The 18,933-nt window shown below is 41.1% G+C and overlaps 1 protein-coding gene across 2 annotated transcripts in view; it reads right to left on the bottom strand.

Annotated features, from left to right (window-relative positions):
• Positions 1-18,933, bottom strand: part of SLC9B2 (solute carrier family 9 member B2) — a 45,691-nt gene that overhangs the window by 1,537 nt on the left and 25,221 nt on the right. For both annotated transcript variants that reach the window (XM_075544862.1, XM_075544863.1), the window contains one exon: positions 10,693-10,801. In XM_075544862.1, coding sequence (XP_075400977.1) covers positions 10,693-10,801 — 109 coding nt within the window. The remainder of the gene's footprint in view (positions 1-10,692; positions 10,802-18,933) is intronic.

The following is an 18,933-nucleotide window of genomic DNA, read 5'->3' as shown; positions in this document are numbered from 1 at the left end:
CCCTGCCCTATGGGGTAACCATGAGCCAGAATGGACTCAGTGGCATTGGGTTTGGTTTTTGGTTTATCATTTCTTCTCCCTTTGGACCCATTTCAAATTTGTTCTAGCTTTTTATTATTTTCTGCTTTCTTTTGTATTGAAGTTTTTCTGTGTTTCGTTGTGTTACTGTTGGTTTTGTTTGTTTGTTTTTGTATGTTTTTCTTGATATGAAATCCAGGAGAGTTAAATCTATAGAAACTGTTGGATGTAACAAGAGGGGTTTTCCCCAGGTTATCTCCCCCAAATATATGTCAAACCTAGGACGCTGCTAGCAACACATGGTAAATGACTGTGCACGGTCTCCCTGAGGGTGTTCAGCCACCTAGAGCAAGCAGACACTATTGTCTGTCCCGCCATAGTTGGGGCCCACTCCCTGCTGATAAGGATAGTGCATTGTTTCCCTGAAGGAGAGCCCAGAGACAAGGTCAAGCCCACTCAAGGATGACCAAGGCTAGGCAGCAATCTTGAATCTAGGATCCGCCCATCTTGTCACATGTGTACCCCTAATCCCTCCCCTTCTATTGCGTGTACACCTATAGCTCATTCCCTTCCTGTCATGCATATGCCGATTAGACAGCCCCTTCCTGTTACGTATGTGGTTACCTGGAATCAGTGGGCTTGCATGTCCACTAAGTATATATAAGCTTTGGTTAGAAATATATGTGCTCTCTCTGCACAGATCTGGCTGCTGAGATCATGGCTGTCCCAGAAGTGAGCATGCTACCTGAAACACGTCTGACTCCTTTATTTTGTTTTCTCTCCTGTTCCTCCTATTCTTTTATGACTTTCCTATGATCTTTCTATATCATAGCTGTGCCCTTGCACCTACGGACCCTGCACAGTGTCAGAGGATGGTTTACTTTCACAAAAGACAGTAACAGGCTTGGTAGTTTCTTAGGATGATTTTACATATAACTCAATAAAATGGGGAGCGGAGAATAATGAGCATATGAAGAAAATGTTTTAAAATTGATTGTGGTGATAATTTCACAACCCTTTTTTATAAGTTTAAGTCACTGAATTATGTTATGTGAGCTACATGTAATAAAACTGCAAAAAATTAGGGCTAAGAATGTCAGAGCATATATTCCTTTAGATTTAGAGGCTGAGCTGATTATTAAATGCAATGAAACATGAAAGTGGTCTATCCCTTAAGGAAGTTAAACTTTATCTTATAAGCTACTTGGTAACTTTTTTCTCAAAGGTGGAGAACTGTGTATTTCAAATTTATCTACCGTAAATACTATGAAAATTCTCATTTTCTTTTAGAGGCAAAATACAGTATGTTTATTATCAGTTCATATCGGAAAAAAGTGCATCCACCACACTGGTTATCTGCTTATCCCACCAAAAAAGCCACGAAACACAAAGCCACGAAACACACAAGGAAGTATTGAGTGCCTCAGACCCCATGGTGCAATCTCCAAGTTGCTCACCAATATCTAAATGTCCTTTCTCTGTAAAAGAACTACTGAGCTTTAGCTGGGCATCTAGCTGTCTGAATAGCAAGACACCTCACCCCCAGCCCTCCGTCCCCTGGCCCAGTCTCTGTTGCAATTAAGTGTAGCTATGTATCTACATTTTGGCCTAAATAGGAGGTGTACAGACATGATAAGTGAGCTTTGTAGACTGTGCCCTGGAAAGGAACGAACATGTCTGTCCCTTACGTGTCCCTTGCACCCCATTTCCTGCTGGATGGGGAATTGTAAGAGCTGAAGTTGTCACCTTGGACTCATGGATGAAAGGCACACTTTGAGGACAGCGATCATGCTGCTCGCTCTGAAGCGCCCATGCTGAAGGCCTGGTGATCCTGGGAGCGCTGTCTCATGAGCGCTGGACTGCTAAATGGAGCTTCGCGACTCAAATCTACCAGCTGCTCCTTGGGAGAATGAGGAAGTTGTCTGATCTTATTTTTAAAAAGTACAGCCTTGGAAATCCTGTGTAGAGATGCTGTGAGCGGGAATCGACCTGGTGGCAGTTCATTTGGGTTTTGTTATTGTCATTTGCTCTGTACCCTAACACATTGAACCTTTCATCGAGTTTTGGCAAGAAGAGTACACATATGCATAGATTTTTAGTTCTCTTTTCATGTGTAAGTGCATGTGTATGTTTTGGTATCTGTGTATTGGTGGGTATCATGAACTTAATTGTGTACCCCAGCAATATGTTGCAAATCGTGACCTCTATAGTGGTTATAATCCCACTTGGGAAAGAGTCTTCTTTGTTGTATTGATGATGTAGTATTAGTGTAAGGCGTGTCTTAATCACCTCATTAGAGATCAAAGAAAATGAAAAGAGTAAGCACAGTTGAGGGAAGAGAGATGTCATACCACATGATCCCCAAGGATCAAAAAACTGATGCTGAAGCGAGGCTTTTCCCCAGAGCCAACAGAAAGCGAATACCTGTCCCTATAGTTAGCACTGCCTTTGAAGATCTCCGGTAGGTACTGAAGAGTGAGAAAATAAAGTTAGGCTTCTTAAAGTCACCTACTTACAGTATTTTTGTCATAGTAGCACTAGATAACTATGACAGCTGTATGTAAAATATATTTCTTATAATAGGTCACAGCCACAAAAGTCGGTCACCGGCAAAAATGGAAACGTATGGAAACCTAAGGAAAGATATAAGACAGCCTCATTGTTCTGCGCAGTGGCTAAAGTGACTAAAGGAGAAAAGTACTTTGCTTCACAGAACAAACACTACCCAATATCTTCCAGACACTTTCCTTCTTTTAAAATCTGTCTTCATGTGCCACTTTTCAAGTGCTAGCATTTTATATGTAATAAACTGTTCAAACCCAAGTGACTCGAATCCTCCTTTTGATACAGGCTCCCGAAGGGACCGTAAGTGGGGTGAAAGAAGCGCCCCGAGGGAAAGCTATTCCCTTGTTGGTGCTCCCTTAACCTCACAGTGCACGATCGTTTTGGCTCAGACATCTTTGGAAGTCAGATGGAAAAAGGAGAAACATCCCCGGTAAAAGACACAACATCTGTCATATGATTACAGAGATATGAGGGGAGGGCCAAAATGTCATGGGAGAATAGAACTGCAACTTCGTGGAAATTTCTCCAAATTTCTCGAAGCCTCATCATACATGTTTCCCAAAGCCTCCTAAATTAAGAATGACTAATTTTAAGTTCCATGAAAACAGAAATTTGTATTCTTAAGTAATGGCAGAAGAATATTGGATGGGACAGTTAAATCTTATTTCTCATAATTATCCTTGAAATGCACAATACAGTGAAATCAGGATTATGTGACATGGGGTGCAAATCATAGTCTATAAAATTCTAATTTACGTAGCACTTACAGGTATTCTACCAAATGCATGCGCAATAATTTCAAGCAACTCTCTGTCAGTGCGTTCATAATCATTTTCTCATTATAGAACACTAATTCCAAGTTGAGTGAATGTAACCAATAATCTGGAAAACCAATAAAATATTTTCTGAGTTATGTTAATGAAATCTTTACTACTTAAAAACTGGTCAAGTATAAAACCAATAAAACATTTTCTGAGTTATGTTAATGAAATCTTTACTACTTAAAAACTGGTCTAGTATCCTTGAGCATTAGTCACATTGATACTGAAGTATTTTGAACCACTCAGATGGGTCATGCGATTTCTGTTGCCCACCCTTCTTGGGAGACTGAAATGAAAAGAGCTGACGGCAACTATCTCTCTGGGTTATTTAGACGGAACGATGGGTAAAAATTCAAACCCTGTCTCTTGCCACTACTGCTTTTTAGTAGTTTTGGCGAAGGGAATTTGCTTAATATGGCTCTTCTGCCCCTGGTCTTTATAACTCCTACCCAGTGAAAGGGAGGGCGCCTGTAAGTAAGTTGTAGAGGACCCTAACTTGGGGTTGGTCAGTTTTGCCATCCCAGTATGTAAGAGTGAGCCCCTAAGAAGCAGGCATAGGGATCCCATGACCACCAAGGAGACCGTGTGAGATTCCTGTCTGAAGCGGTGAAGGGAGCAGATTCTGCAGAACCAAAACCACGAGACAGAGCACAGAAGCAGCACCCAGACTCCGAGGTCTGGCCCAGGAACAAGGCAGGAGCCAAGGGAGCACATGGCTGAGATGCTGAGGACCAAAGAGGGACATGTCTACCAGCATGGCTGAGAAGAGGCATTGTGGACAAAAGTATTGTGTCTTTACCATTTGTAACCTGTTAGAATCTCCCAATAAACCCAGTAATTGTGAGCATTGTCTGTGAGTTCTGTTTGGCCGTTGCAAAAAATTATCAAACCCAGCAGAGATGTAGAATGCTGCGGGAGGATGGTTGGTGTCAGAAGAGGGTAGAGAAGAATGGAAGAGCATCTGCCTATGGTGATGAGCCTTGGGCTGGTGTGGAGTTGGATTCTTGTACCACCTTGTGTAGCCAGAGGAGGTCAGATGTGCCCCCAAACCCTGCCATTTCCTCAACAGCATAGGGATTTATTAGATTTTCAGTTGTACTTTGGTGATGTAAAATAAATAAATAAACAAGTCATCCTATTTAAGGAATCAATACATGACAGATAAAACATTTTGAAAAGTAGGTTGATATAAACTATTTTCATAAATCAAATTTCAATCACTTGTTATTCATCAGGCCTGAATTAACCATCTCCGGCAATATTACATGGGATCATGTAGAAAGGGCAGGTAATATGCTAACCCCTTCTATGCATCATTACCTGGACTGTGGCCTTAGGGAGCCATGCAAAGGAAATAAACATCTTTTCCTTGAGGTTAAAACCAGCAAAACACACCATCAGAAACGTAGTCAGGATTCGTATCAATGCTGCAACGCCCAGAGTGGCAACACAAAGACCTGTAAGAAAAAGCCAGTTTTTACAAATAACGAAAAATTGGGGGAGAAATGGTTTCAATGTTATTGATTCAAAATATAGTCACATATCATTTAACCATGATGCGTCTGTGAGATTTGAACATGTTACAGATGGTCCCAGATCAGGAACAAGTTCCCTTCCTAAATCTGTCTTTTAGTCAAAGTTATGTCTAAGTAGGAGCAGTCATAACTGGTTTACAGCTAATGCAAGCTAGTCGAATGTTTGTTTCAGTATGTAGTATACAGTAGTCCTTTCTGTGCACAAAAATATTAAAGAAAGAAATTTGGATCCACTAAGACATCTTTAACACAGTAACAGTCGTAATAATAATGGCCAGAGACATGCTGCTGAGTAGCAAACCATTATTCCGGACAAATCACTTTATGTCCTTCAGATGTATATTTACATATGTAATATGCTTTCTGGAGGTTCACTTCAAGGATGTATGTGCCATCAGACAGTTTTCAAACGCATGTTATGTGATACGTGACTCTACCGTCAACAGAAATAAAGAACACTAAAATATTTAAAATACAAACCTAGTGTGATAGGTAGGTTTATTGTGCCAACCTGACCAATGAACACAAGTGGAATTAATTGAAGGGTGGAGAGATAAATGGTTTGGCGAGCCTCGCCTTTCTTGTCTCTTGCTCTTTGATCTTCGGACCAGTGTGCGGCTGCCTTAGCTGGTTCTCTGCCTCAATTTGCAAGCGACACTACCTGTGGGACACCTAACCTGTGGACTGGGTCACTGTAGTTTAAGGTTCCTTCAAGACCTTCTTTGCCACGCTACTGGAGTATACTTCACATAAGCTGGAGACTGCCGGATCCTGTCATCTGGCTGACTGTTGGTGACCTGTTGCTCTTTGCTGCCTGTGGCTGGATAACCTGAATTGTTCTACGGAGGACTGACTTACCCGGTGGCCCTCAAGACTTGAAGGACTGCCAGTCTCACGGAAGTGAGTTGCACTAAGCCACTTGGACTGCTCTATAGATTAAGTAACTGGTTATTTCTTATGTTTTATATATAGATGTCTATATAAATATATATATATGTATATAAAATCATTATTGTCCTGGTTTTGTTTCTCTTGAGAACCCTATCTAACATAACTAGTTTTTCATTATTTTAAAAAAGCAATATGAAAAACCAACCAATTTGTTTGTTTTCTGGAAATTAAAACTATAAATTCATTGAGCATGCTTTAATTTCTACAGAGGAGATTTCTGTGTTACATGATGTTCTGTAGCCAGAACCACACTTTCATTCATGTGTGTTTAACAAGACTTTCTGAAGTGCTGACCGTGCTCGACAGCCTGTGAATCCAGCAGACACACACGAAGAATGTTCTGCACCTGGGACTGTTCGGCTGATAGTCCTAAGATTTCCGTCTTAATTAAGGACAGCCCATTCCTCCATAATAGTCTGCTATTAGTTGGATGCTTTGCTGAAAGCTGTTCACTTTGGGTGCACCTGCTGGTAGTTTAAACATCAGTGACGTCGCTTCCAGCGTCACATCAACACACACGGCACCCCAATTTGACAAACTTACAGACAGAAAACTGATGTTTTTTTTCTTTACGAAACAGAAAACCCAAATCCTCACAAGTGGACCAATAGGTAACATCTTGATAAATGGGGAAAAGTTTAAAGTTGTCCAGGATTTTGTCCTGTTTGGATCCACAATCAATGTCATGGAAATAGCAGTCAAGCGATCAAAAGACATATGGCATTAAATAAATCTGATGCATGCACATGGACTCTTTTGAGAGTCTTCTTCTTTTCATTGGTGGCACTGTGGGCTGTGTGATGGACTGCTAACTGCAAGGCTGTTGGTTCAAATCCCTTGGCTCCTCCAAGGAGAAAGAGGAAACTGTCTTCTCCCTAAACATCTGCAGTCTGAAACCCTCTACAGGGCAGCTGTGGACCCGAGTGCACTCCGTGGCTTTGGTTTGATTGGGTTTCTACTTTACAAAACATGATGTCCTTCTTTAGGAAGTGGGCTCTCTTAATAACATGGACCATGTATGTAAGATAACGCTTTGTATTCTTTTTAAGGAGCATTCTGGCTGTCCTTAAAGTCTGTGGTATATACAATATATACAATATTCTTTTCTAATATCATAATTCAAAGGCATCAATTCTTCTTTGATCATCTTTATTCACTGTCTAGATTTCAAATGAACATGAGGTGAATGGAATGTACTGCTGGCCTCAGGCACACCTGAGTCTGGAAATGATATTTTTGCTAATTAATACTTTGTGTTAAGTCGGGTTGACTAGAGAAACAAACCTAGTGACACTCATATATATGGATAAGAGAGCTTTATATTAAAAAGTAATTACATGTCAAGAAAACATCCCATTTCAGTCCAGATCAAGTCCCTAAGTCCAATGCTAGTCCATAAGTCTGAAACCAGGCCATACGTCCCTCTTCAGACTCACGCAGCCACATGCAATGATGCAGGATCATCATCAGCTGGTTAGTGCAAAGGCTTGTGGCTCCAATGGTGGTGGTGGCATCACAGGGCTCTGGTAGCTCCCAGTGTGGCTCTTCAACAGAAGGTAAAAGCAGAAAGAGGGGGAGGTCCCAGGACCCTTCTTACAAGAGGAACACACCCACAAGAAGGTACCATCTGGCTGTGACCTGATTGACAGGCTAGATTCCATCCCTTCATTATATTTATCAAATTGACATCAGATTATGTAACCACCACATACTTTAAAGAGGTCATTTGTAACCACATGTTATTTGTCATACATAATTTAATTTCTTGATTGCTGCTTCCAAGGGAGTCAAGTAAAATGAAATCATTGAAAACTTCTGTCTTTTCTCTACTTATCATGATGTTGCTTATGGTCCAGTTGTCAGGACTTTGTTTTCTTTCTTGTGAGATGTAACCCATACTGAAGACTGACTGCTCTTTTTGACCCTCACCAGTAATAAATAAAGTTGTACCTTCTGCATGTTGCAGGTTATTAATGAGTCTTCTTCCAATCTTGATGATACTTTCTCCCTCATATAGTCTGACTTCTCGTATTGCTGCTTTGCACATAGATTGAATAACCATGGTGGAAGGATACAACCTTGACATAGCCCTTTCCTGGTCTTAAACTATGCAGTACTGAACAGTTGTCATGTGCAGGTTCAACAGGAGCACAATTAAGTTTTCTAAAATTCCCATTTTTTCCAATGATACTATGATCTACACATTTGCACAATCCATGAACACAGATAATCATCTTTCTGGTATCTTCTGTTTTCAGCCAAGATCCATTTGACATCAATGACGATATCCCTTATACCATATTTTTTTTTCTGGCTATGGCTTGAATTTCTGGCAGTTCCCTGCAGATGTACATTTGCAACCATTTTTAAAGACAATTTTCTCTGCTTTACTTAGTCATTCTTTTTTAAAATAATCATTTTATTGGGGTCTCATACAACTCTTATCACAATCCATACATCCATTCATTGTGTCAAGCACTTTTGTACATTTATTGCCATCATTTTCAAAACATTTTTTTCTATTTGAGCCCTTGATATCAGTTTCTCATTCCCCCCCACCCTCCCAACCCAGCCTCCCTCATGAACCCTTGATAATTTATAAATGATTATTTTTTTATGTCTTACACTGACTGAAGTCTCACATCACCCACTTTTCTGTTGTCCATCCCCCTGGGAGGGGGTTATATATAGATCATTGTGATTGGTTCCCCCTTTCTACCCCCACAGTCCCCTTCCCCTCCTGGTATGGCTACTCTCAATATTGGTCCTGAGGGGTTTATCTGTCCTGGATTCTCTCTGTTTTCAACTCTTATCTGTATTCGTGTATATGCTCTGGTCTAGCAAGATTTGTAAGGTAGAATTGGGGTCATGATAGTGGGGGAGGAGGAAGCATTAAAGAACTAGAGGAAAGTCATATGTTTCATTGGTGCTATACTGTACCCTGACTGGCTCATCTCCTCCCTGAGACCCTTCTGTGAGGGGATGTCCAGTTGCCTACAGATGGGCTTTGGGTCTCCACTCCACATTCCCCCTCATTCACAATTATATGAGTTTTTGTTCTGGGTCTTTGATGGCTGATACCTGATCCTATCAATACCTCATGACCACACAAACTAGTATGATTCTTCCATGTAGGCTTTGTTGCCTCTCAACTAGATGGCTGCTTGTTTATCTTCAAGACTTTAAGACCCCAGGTGGTATATATTTTGATATATACCATCAACTTTCTTCACCACATTTGCTTATGCACCCACTTTGTCTTCAACGATTGTGTTGGGAAGGTGAGCATCATGGAATGTCAGGTTAATAGAACATAGAACAAAGTGTTCTTGCGTTGAGGGAGCACTTGAGTAGAGGCCCAATGTCAATCTGCTACCTTAATAGTAAACCTATAAATATATGTACATAGATTTATTTCCCAATCATTATATATAAATATATTTACATATGTACATGCCTGTATTTTGAGTTTTATAAAATCCCCTTTGTCTCCTAGTTCTTTCCTCTATTTTCTTTGACTTTCCTCTTGTCCCACTATCATGCTCAGCCTTCATTTGGGTTTCAGTAATTCATCTCGGTTACATTGCCCTTGATCAAGCTCTAGGAGACCTCCTATACCCTCCTCATCACTGATTTTGGATCACTTGTTGTTCCCTTCTCCTTGGGGTTTTTAACACCACTTCCTTTCCCCTGCCTCCCTGTCTCCCATGTCCTCCTCCAGATTGTTCATCCTGCCTATCTTATCTAGATAGACCTGCAGAGATAATAATATGCACAAAAAAGACAGTGCAAACTAAGCAACAACAGAAAACAAGACAAGACAACAAAAAAACCTTTAAAATTAATTTAGCCAAAAAATTATTTTTGTGTGATATTAATTATATTGTCAGATAATTTCTGAATTCTTTGGGTCAACTTTCTTTTGGATTGACACATCCATTAGTGGTAAACATGTCAATTAGTATTTAGTTGATCCCTGAAGTCTTGTTCTTTGCAGCTTGGACATTTTCCTTCAATGTAACAGTTCTTGGTCACGGGTTCCCTCTTAAGATGGTTGGGTGTTGACCAACTATTTTCGGCACTGGGACTCTGTGTATTCCTCATATCCTCTTTTCATGTTTTCTATGTTGTTTAATATTTCGTCCACAGAATCCTTCAATATTGTAACTGGTGGACTGCATTGTTTCTTCAGTTCTTTCTATTGAAGAAAGTTTACTTTGTCTTCTGGAGTCAGCCTATGAAATATATGCATCTTTTTCATATCATCAAAACACATGAATGTTACTACTCAGCCTTCAAGAGAAAGTTTCAGAGTCTCTTCAGACATGCATTTTGTGTTTATTTTTTCCTGTACTTTTAATGACTATTTGCTATACTTCATAAATAATATCTAAGATATCATCTCACAGTTCTCACCAATTCACCTGACCTTCAGTTATTGGTGTTCAGATACATTCTCACTTCAGGTGGGATGTATTCAAAGTCATATTTTGGCTCTTGTAGCCTTATTTTCCTTTTCTTCAGCTTCACCTTGAACTTTCATGGGAGCCACTGCTGTTCTGTTGAAGTCACCAGCTGATTCACGAGAGAGGAGGAGTGGTGTCAGGAACCATTGGGGGCATTTCTGCATTGTCCCATGGATCACTCGCTGAGACAGGATCTGCTCATTGAGAGTGGTTTGGTTAAAAAAAAGTTCTTAGCTTTTTATGCAAGTATGGTAATGGAAACCACTGACAAATACCTGCTAAATATACTATAACTAAATTGAGAAAGAGAAGATGTTAGTTAAAAATTATACTAACCAACAGTCTCTGGTCTGAGAGATGCAATCGATACCTCTGCTCCAATCAGTCCAAAAAGAAGGGGTTGAAAAATGTCCCAGGCAACTGCAATTATTTTTCCAACATCTACCTGAAAGAAAAACAGATAATACACACATATGTGCACACACATACATGATTTATAGTATATGACATTAAAAGTAACAAAATTTTACTAATTTGAGGTTTGAATCAATTTGACCTAAGGTAAGCTTTGCTTTTACTTTTGTGTTAGCTCTAAAATTGAAGTTAGCAACAATAGAGCCAAAAAAATTGCCTGGGACATCTCGTACACAGTTTAAATATTATATGAGGTGCTTTTGCATACTAAGGATTGTTTTGCAAATGGATGCTAATTGTAGAAATTCTTACAACATCATCTTAGGAAGACTACTGTGGAGTATAATATCAGATAACTTACCACGTAAATTTGAAAAACGATCACGCGTTTTTATTTTATCCAGTTTTTATTTTGTAAAAGTCTCTGAATTAGGACAAGTAGGAGCCCAACTATTGTCCTGAAATCAATCACATAATGAAGCAGAAAGTGCCCAAGTTTGGGGGTCAGAAGGCCAGGTGCTAGTTGGAGGTCATCTTTAACAGAATCAGAGAGCCCCCGACTTGCATGTCTTCACTACGGGATCATGTTCTACAAACACTGTGTCCTAACACAGCTCCTCCACTACCGGACAGCTCGCTCTAGTGGCTTGGAAGCTATTAGCTATAGTGAAGCATGAGCTCTTGCTGCAGGGAAATCGGGGCACCATCGGCTCCACCTGAGCCTCATCTGTTCCACCTGACCCTCATCTGTTCCACCTGAGCCTCATCTGTTCCACCTGACCCTCATCTGTTCCACCTGAGCCTCCATCGGCGTGTAAGTGCAGCTATCGAGTTCATCCTAAGACTTCTGTTTCTTTGACTGAACTTTAGAAATTTTTATTACTTTTAATTTACTACAAAACCAAAAAATTCACTGCCATAGAGTTGATGCCGACTCACAGTGGTCATTTAGGACAGGGCAGAACTGTCCCGTCTGTTTCTGAGATTGTAACTCTTTATGGGAGTAGAAAGCCAAATGTAGAAAGCCCTGTCTTTCCCCTGAAGAGTAGCTAGTGGTTTAGAACCAATGACCTTGCAATTAGCAGCCCAATGCTCACCCCACAGCATCACCAAGCATCCTTAAATTTATAGGATAGGAAAAATGTTAGCATCTAAAATTTCATCTTGTCAATGTATGTAATTACTGATATCTCTATCTAACTAAATCAATAGGTAAAACATTCATTAAATCAAGTATAAAAGAGTGACCAGTGGCAAGTCCCTCATTGTTTTCCTATATATTCAGATTTCTCCCCTCCCGCTCCCCCACCCCAACATACAGACACACCAATAGACTGCACTGGTTATTAGAAGATATTATGTAATTAAAAGCAATTATCAAGCATAAAATATATTTGTATACTTATCTACAAAAATAGTAGCATACTCTGTACAACATTCTCTGAGTTTATATTTTTAATTACCATATATACTTGAGTATAAGCCAACCCAAATATCAGCCGAGGCACCTAATTTTACCACAAAAACTGCATTAAAAATGTGTTGAAAAACTCAGCTTATACATGAGTATATATGGTATGTAGGCAATTCTTCCCTCTAATTAAAAGGCTTCCTCATTCATGTTTACAGCTCTGCTGTATTCCCATTAGAGATCCAGTTCGGTTATTAGAAAAGTGGGCATGTTATTGAGAAAATGCAGTCTATCCGGCTTGAGTAGTCAGCAGATTTGGGTTAAGTTCCTAATCATTTTATTTTGCTTACATTCTTACTTGAGGAATGCTTACATAATCTTTACTGAAGCCAATGCCTCTCGGTTTGATATGCATCCTCTCACACAAGTTTATATGTGCTTACACACACATGTACATATAATGCTAAGTATGTTTTGTAGTTTAACATCTTAGAGATCTTATATAATCATTGTTACTAGCTGCTGCATACCCATGATAAACTTATGTATAAGGGGGCTTCAACAAGTTTGTGGGAACATTTGGTTGCTCTTATTTCCATCTTCCCATGACTTTGTTGAAGTCCCTCATATAACAGAGCTGAATAATATTGCACATATATCTGTATGCACCCCATCATTTCTTTACTGATCATCTTTTAGATTGCTTTCAAGTTTATTGACCTTTTCAAAAATAACTGTGAAATAATTTATCTCCAAAAATTCTAAAAAGTAAATTCTATGCATAGCATACTTGACCAAAACCTGCTGCCAGGGAGTCAATCCATTGCATCTCCTAGCCACCACACAGGACAGAGCAGAAGCACGTCTTAGGCTTCCAGGACTGTATATCTGTAGGGACGCTGATTGGCATATATTTCTTCATAGAGAAGCTTCAAGGGGAGATCTTTGGGTCAGCAGCAAATCATTTTAACCACTGTGCCATCAGGGCTCCTTACATGTAAACTCGCTCCATCTAGTTGGTTCCAACTCATTTTGACCCTATGGGACTACCAAGCCTCATCTTTCTTCTGCAGAGAGGCTACTGGTTTTGAACAGCTGGCCTTGCAACTAGTAGTCCAGCACATTACCCACTGTGCCACCAGGGCTCTTCTACCTATACCAGTCCGGTGCTGGTTTTCAATGTACTCTTCCCTTCAAAGAAAAGGGTGGGCAGAGAGGTTGCAACTGTGAGGTCAAACGTAACAACGGTGAGGATGGTATAGGACTTGATTCTGTTGTATAGATGGGGGATCTGGATTGCTCCAACTTCACTGGGCAATTACACAAAAGGATACTTTTTGGCAGCTGGGGAGGAGCCCTGGTGGTTAGTGGTTACCAGGTGTGCAGTGATCTATAAGGTCAGCAGTTCGACACCATCTGCCTCTCTAAGGGAGGAAGATGGGGCTTTCTACGTCCGTAAACAGTCAGTCCTGGAAATTCACAGGGGGCAGCTCCACGTTGTTCTATAGGGTTTCTGTGAGTCAGTATTGACTCGATGACAGTGACTTTGTTTTCTGGTTTGTTGGCTGGTGTGATGTTCAGTGTTGTCACTGATGAGAGGTGTTGCTGTTGACTTTATCAGAACCAAATATGCTACTAATCCTGACTTGTGGTAGCCTGTTGACTCCCCTAATAAGCACCCATAATTGTAAGTATTATCTGTGAGTTCTATGTGGCATTGCGATGAGTAAGAGTAGAATGCTTTTGAGGAATGGTTGGTGTCGGAATAGGCAAAGAAAGATGGAAGTGGCAGCATGTCTGACCTTTGCTCTGTAGCAGCAGGGATGCAGCGGAGGTCAGGCAAGACCTCTGTGCTGTTTACATGCAAAGGCCACAATGTGTTCTTGGACTGTAACTCTTTAGATTTGCTGGACACCAGGCAATAGCTATTTGCTATAAAACAATGAGAAAAGTCACAATGTATCTTGGTTGCCCCCCACCCCCATATGTTTGTGAAGCACAAAAGGAGTAGATGCATAGACATAATGAATTAGGCAATGGTTTATCAGGATGTTGTTGGGGAGGGAGAAGGAATTTGGAGAGAAAACAAGCAAGCCATGATGGGGCAGTCACCATTCCAACTGATTGTGATTATAATTCACTTTAAAAGTGTTTTAATCATGGAGGTATATGAACTGAGAATACTGTATCAAGAAAAGCACTAAAAAAGAGAAAATGTTGACATATCGTGAAAAATATAGCCACTGGCATTGAACAATATATATATATAGAAATTGTTTACTGGGATCCTAATTTGCTATGCAAACTCTCACCAAAATAGATTTTAAAATATTTTTAAAATAAAAATAAACCGTAATGAAAATAAACCAGTTTATAAAGAAAATAGGCTGTTGTGTCAAAAGCCAGCCCAATGTAAAAGTGTTGTTTCCCATGGAAAATCAGGGTGACTTTACCCATCTGCAGAGCTAGGGTAGCATATGTGGGGGGCTATGCCTGCGGCCAGCAGTTCAAAACCACCAACACCACAAAGGCGATGCTTTCTATTCACCTGGAGACTGAGTTCAGAAGTCCACAGGGAGCAGTTGCACTCTGTCCTGCGGGGATGAGACTATGGCAGTGAGTTACATGTCGGGGAGCCCTGGTACCACAGTGAGCTAAGCATTGGGCTGCCACCAAAAGGTCAACAATTCCAACCCAGCAACAACTCTGAGGGGGAAGATGAGGCTGCTGTTCTTGTTGATATTTGCAGCCCCTCAGAAACCAAAGGGGCAGTCCTGTTCTGCCTGCCTATCGGTAGGAATCAACAATGGCAGCAGCTTTGGGCTTTGCACATCTGAGGAGCTCTGATTGCCCAGTGGGCTAAGCTTCGGGTGCCACGTTGGAAGACCAGTGGTCCCAACCCACCAACTGCTGTAAGGGAGAAAGATGAGGCATTCAGCTTTCTTAAAGATTTATGGCCTCAGAACCCCAATGGAGCAGTTCTATCGCCCCTATAGGGTCGCCATCAGTAGGAATTGACTCTGCGGCAGTGGATTTGGTTTAATACATCGGCAGGCACTATTGTGAACCTCCAACAATATAAATCAATTCCAAGAAGGCACAAAGAGAAATGGAGGTGTCCTCATGAATTAAATATCTGTTCCATCTGATATTCTTCTTCTTAGAGAGAATGTTTCAAGATTCTGAAGTTCCGAAGAATATCAAGGGGGGAAAATTCCTATGCACTCAATGGTTAGGTGTTCAGCTGCCCAGAGGGTCTTTGGTTTGAACCCGCAGAAAAGACCTGGAGGTGTGCTCCCCTCTGGCCAAGGACACCCGGTGGAGCAGTTCTCCTCTGTCCCCTGGAGTCACTATTAGGCGCAATCAGCGCGGTGGCACAGAACAACACTGCACTACAGCACTGGGTTTGAAAAGAGATTAAAGAGCCTTCACATTTTCTGTACTCACCAAAGTTGAGGAATACCCAAGTGGCACAAAAGGTTAAGCACTTGAATACTAAACAAAAGGTTGGTGGTTTGAACCTACCCAGGGGCACTTTGGGAAACTGACCTGGAAATTGCTTTCTAAAACTTTCTCGAGGACACACACGGACACACACACACACACACACACACACACACACGCAGTAGCCATGGTAATCTCTAGTGTGCCAGAGCAGAGCTGCCCACCTTATGGCTTCCAAAGCCATGATGTTTTGGAAGCAGATCACCAGAAATTTTTTCCTTGGTGCCTCTGCCAATGTTTTGCTTAGTAGCTGAGCACTTCCCTATTTGAGCCATGGGGGGCTCCGTGACGATTTATGGTCTCTACAAAATGGAAATGCAGCTTCAAAGGTTTTTTGTTTTTTTGGGGAGGAGGAGATTCATGCATTCTCCCTTTAGTGCTTAGTAGAGCATCATAAAGAATGGCAATAACACATTATTAGCACTTTCCCTTCTTTTCCCTGAGGACAGTATAGTGGGTTGGTTGTAAGTTTTAAAGATTTTTTAAGAGGTCACAACAGAAAGCATTTACCTGGAAACTTACTAGCCCAACTTAAATGAAACAAACCCCAAATTTTATATTTTGTAAATTTTAAGCAGTAAAATTATACATTTTCTCAAACAAAGATTTTTTTCCTCTGAACTTTCTACAGTGAACATAAGTGTTTTCCTGCTCAGAAACAGAATAAACTACTAAGATGCTATTTTTAAAGTATTGAAAATGGGCTACCCTTAAGAAGAAGTTAAGGGATAGTTTTTGAAATGGTGATGCCAGACAAACTTCCATCAGACAAAGTGTCACCATGCAAATGCAGTACCATCCCCTCCATCAGGAAGGACTCCCTTTGCCTGGAGTCAAAGAAGTAGGCAAGGGCACTTCAAAGAGCAGAGCGTCTTAGCCCAGGATGGAGGGAAGACAGAGCACCAGGTACAGCAGCAAGGAGGCAGCACTGCACTCTGTCTTCAGCTGAGTTTAGATAGAGGGAGATTGATAAGGAGATGTGTGAACCGACCCAGAACCGACTGCAGACCACAAATACACTGAATCTATGTAAAACCATGTAAAATCAAATATTTTGATAACAAGCATCATGAGAGTTAAGAGATGGCTATATCCAATTTATGCTGGAGCATTCGTTGACCATTTCCTTTGCTTCTGTTAGATGTTTATCAGAATTTCTTTATATAGGCACTATTTTAAGGGGGGGGGCGGAGAGAGAAGAGAGATTATATGAGTCTTATAGTCAAGCCTCCTAACCAAGCAGGAAGTGTTGGTGTTCACAGTGCCTACAGTAGGGTACAAAAGGGACTCTCCACTGTCTCTTGAAGCCTACTCCACCTAAATCAATTTTCCTGTGACCTCAAAATCCTATAAGCACAATGGTTCAGAAGGCCCCTACTAATCCCTCCCTCCAAAATGAAAGGATGCATCATTACACGGGCTGTAGTTTTACAATCATATCTTTGTCTAGTGAACTAGGACATCCGGTTGTAGCGGGTTATGAATTGGGCTGCTGACTGCAAGGTCAGCAGTTCAAAACCACCAGCCATTCTTAGGGAGAATGAGGAGGCTTTCTACTCTTGTAGAAATTTAGTTTCAGAAACCCACAGGGACAATTTTACTTGGTCCTACAGGGTTGTTACAAATTGAAATTGACTGACGGCAGTGTGTTTGGTTTGGAGTTAGGTTTTTGTATAGGGAAATATTTCTACCTGACAGTTAATTACCCATAAAGAAATTCTGTGTTCATTGGATCCCTGTAGAGATTAATTTAATTGGATGATTTTACACCTGATCTCAAGATTCATGACCTTCCCATATGCTTCCACGGGCATTGCTATGCTTCATTATTTTGATCAGTCGTCTTCAAGTTTATAAGATTATTTCAAAGTCATATTAAACCAAAGCAGTACAAAACCTAGCCCACTGTCATCAAGCTCGTTCTGTTTAAGAGTGATCCTGTCTTACAGAGTAGAGTTCTCCTTAGGATTTCTAAGAATAATTCTTTATGGGCGCAGACAGCCTTATCTTTCCCCCTTTAAGCAGGTAGTTTGGTTGATCCGACTTTGTGGTTAGCACCCCCATGCTCAACCCATTACACCACCAAGACTCTTTCACGTCGTATTATTTTTATTTAATTTAGGTCACCAACATCTATAGTCTATATCTCTTCATTTAGCAAAATAACATATAATCCTGACAAGGTCAGGTCTATAAAAACATATCTGGCCATTCAACAAGTGACAACTAGCTAAATAAAAGAGAAAGAAATCTGAGAATCTTTATGATTTAAATAAAGTCAATAAGGAAACCCTAAATAACTCTTAAAAATGGGCAAAGGCCGGCCCCACTATGAGAAATGATGCCCCTCAGTGACTAAGGGTGATACAGGGGACTGCACCGGAGACACAGTGTGGGAATAGCACCTGACCTGATACCACCACACCGAGGCAAATCACTGGGGGCGTGCAGCGGAACAGCAAGGGAATGGAGTGGCAAGGTCCCCAGGGAATGCTGAAAGTGGACTTTGGGGCCAGGGCGGGGTGCCCCAACAGACTGGACTGGAAAATACTCCTAAGGGCCAGCAAACGGTCCTTGAACTAACTACAAGCTTTTCTTTTGTGAAGTGTTTTGTTTTGTTCTTTGTCAGAGGTTTGTTTTTGTTGTTTTGTTGTCTGGTTGTATACTGTTGCTTTGTTTTCCTCTGTCTTGTTTTCGTGCATGTTAGTGTCTCCACAGGTCTGTCTGAATAGGACAGGCTGGATGGACTATCCGGAGGAAAAACAACGGGACCGACAGTTCCGGGGGGACTTGGGGTGCGGGTGGGTAGGGGGATAAGGAAGTGGTGTTAACAAACACAGGGACAAGGGAACAACATGGGACCAAAAACGGTAGTGAGCGGGGAGTGGCAGGCCTGGTGGGAAATGATCAAGGGTAAGGTTGCGTAGAGAAGAGGTATAGCTGTAGCCCAGGTGGGGATGAAGCATGGTAGTGGGGCAGGAGGAAAGTCAAGGGAGATGGAGGAAGGAACTGGGAGTCAAGGGGCATTTATGGATGTCTAGACAAAGACGTGTACATGCAAATATATATATGGGGATGGGGAAATAGATCTATGTGTCTATATTTATAGGTTTAGTATTAAGGTGGCGGAAGGACCTTGGGCCTCTACTCAAGCACTCCCTCAATGCATGAATACTTTCTTTTATTAAATTGGCACTCTATGATGCTCACTCTCCCGACACAACTGCTGAAGCCAAAGTGGGTGAACA

Source organism: Tenrec ecaudatus, chromosome 3, assembly GCF_050624435.1.
Source record: "Tenrec ecaudatus isolate mTenEca1 chromosome 3, mTenEca1.hap1, whole genome shotgun sequence".
Taxonomy (NCBI): Eukaryota; Metazoa; Chordata; class Mammalia; order Afrosoricida; family Tenrecidae; genus Tenrec; species Tenrec ecaudatus.
The sequence above is the reverse complement of the archived record's forward strand: the minus strand, read 5'-3'. Positions and strand labels throughout refer to the sequence as shown.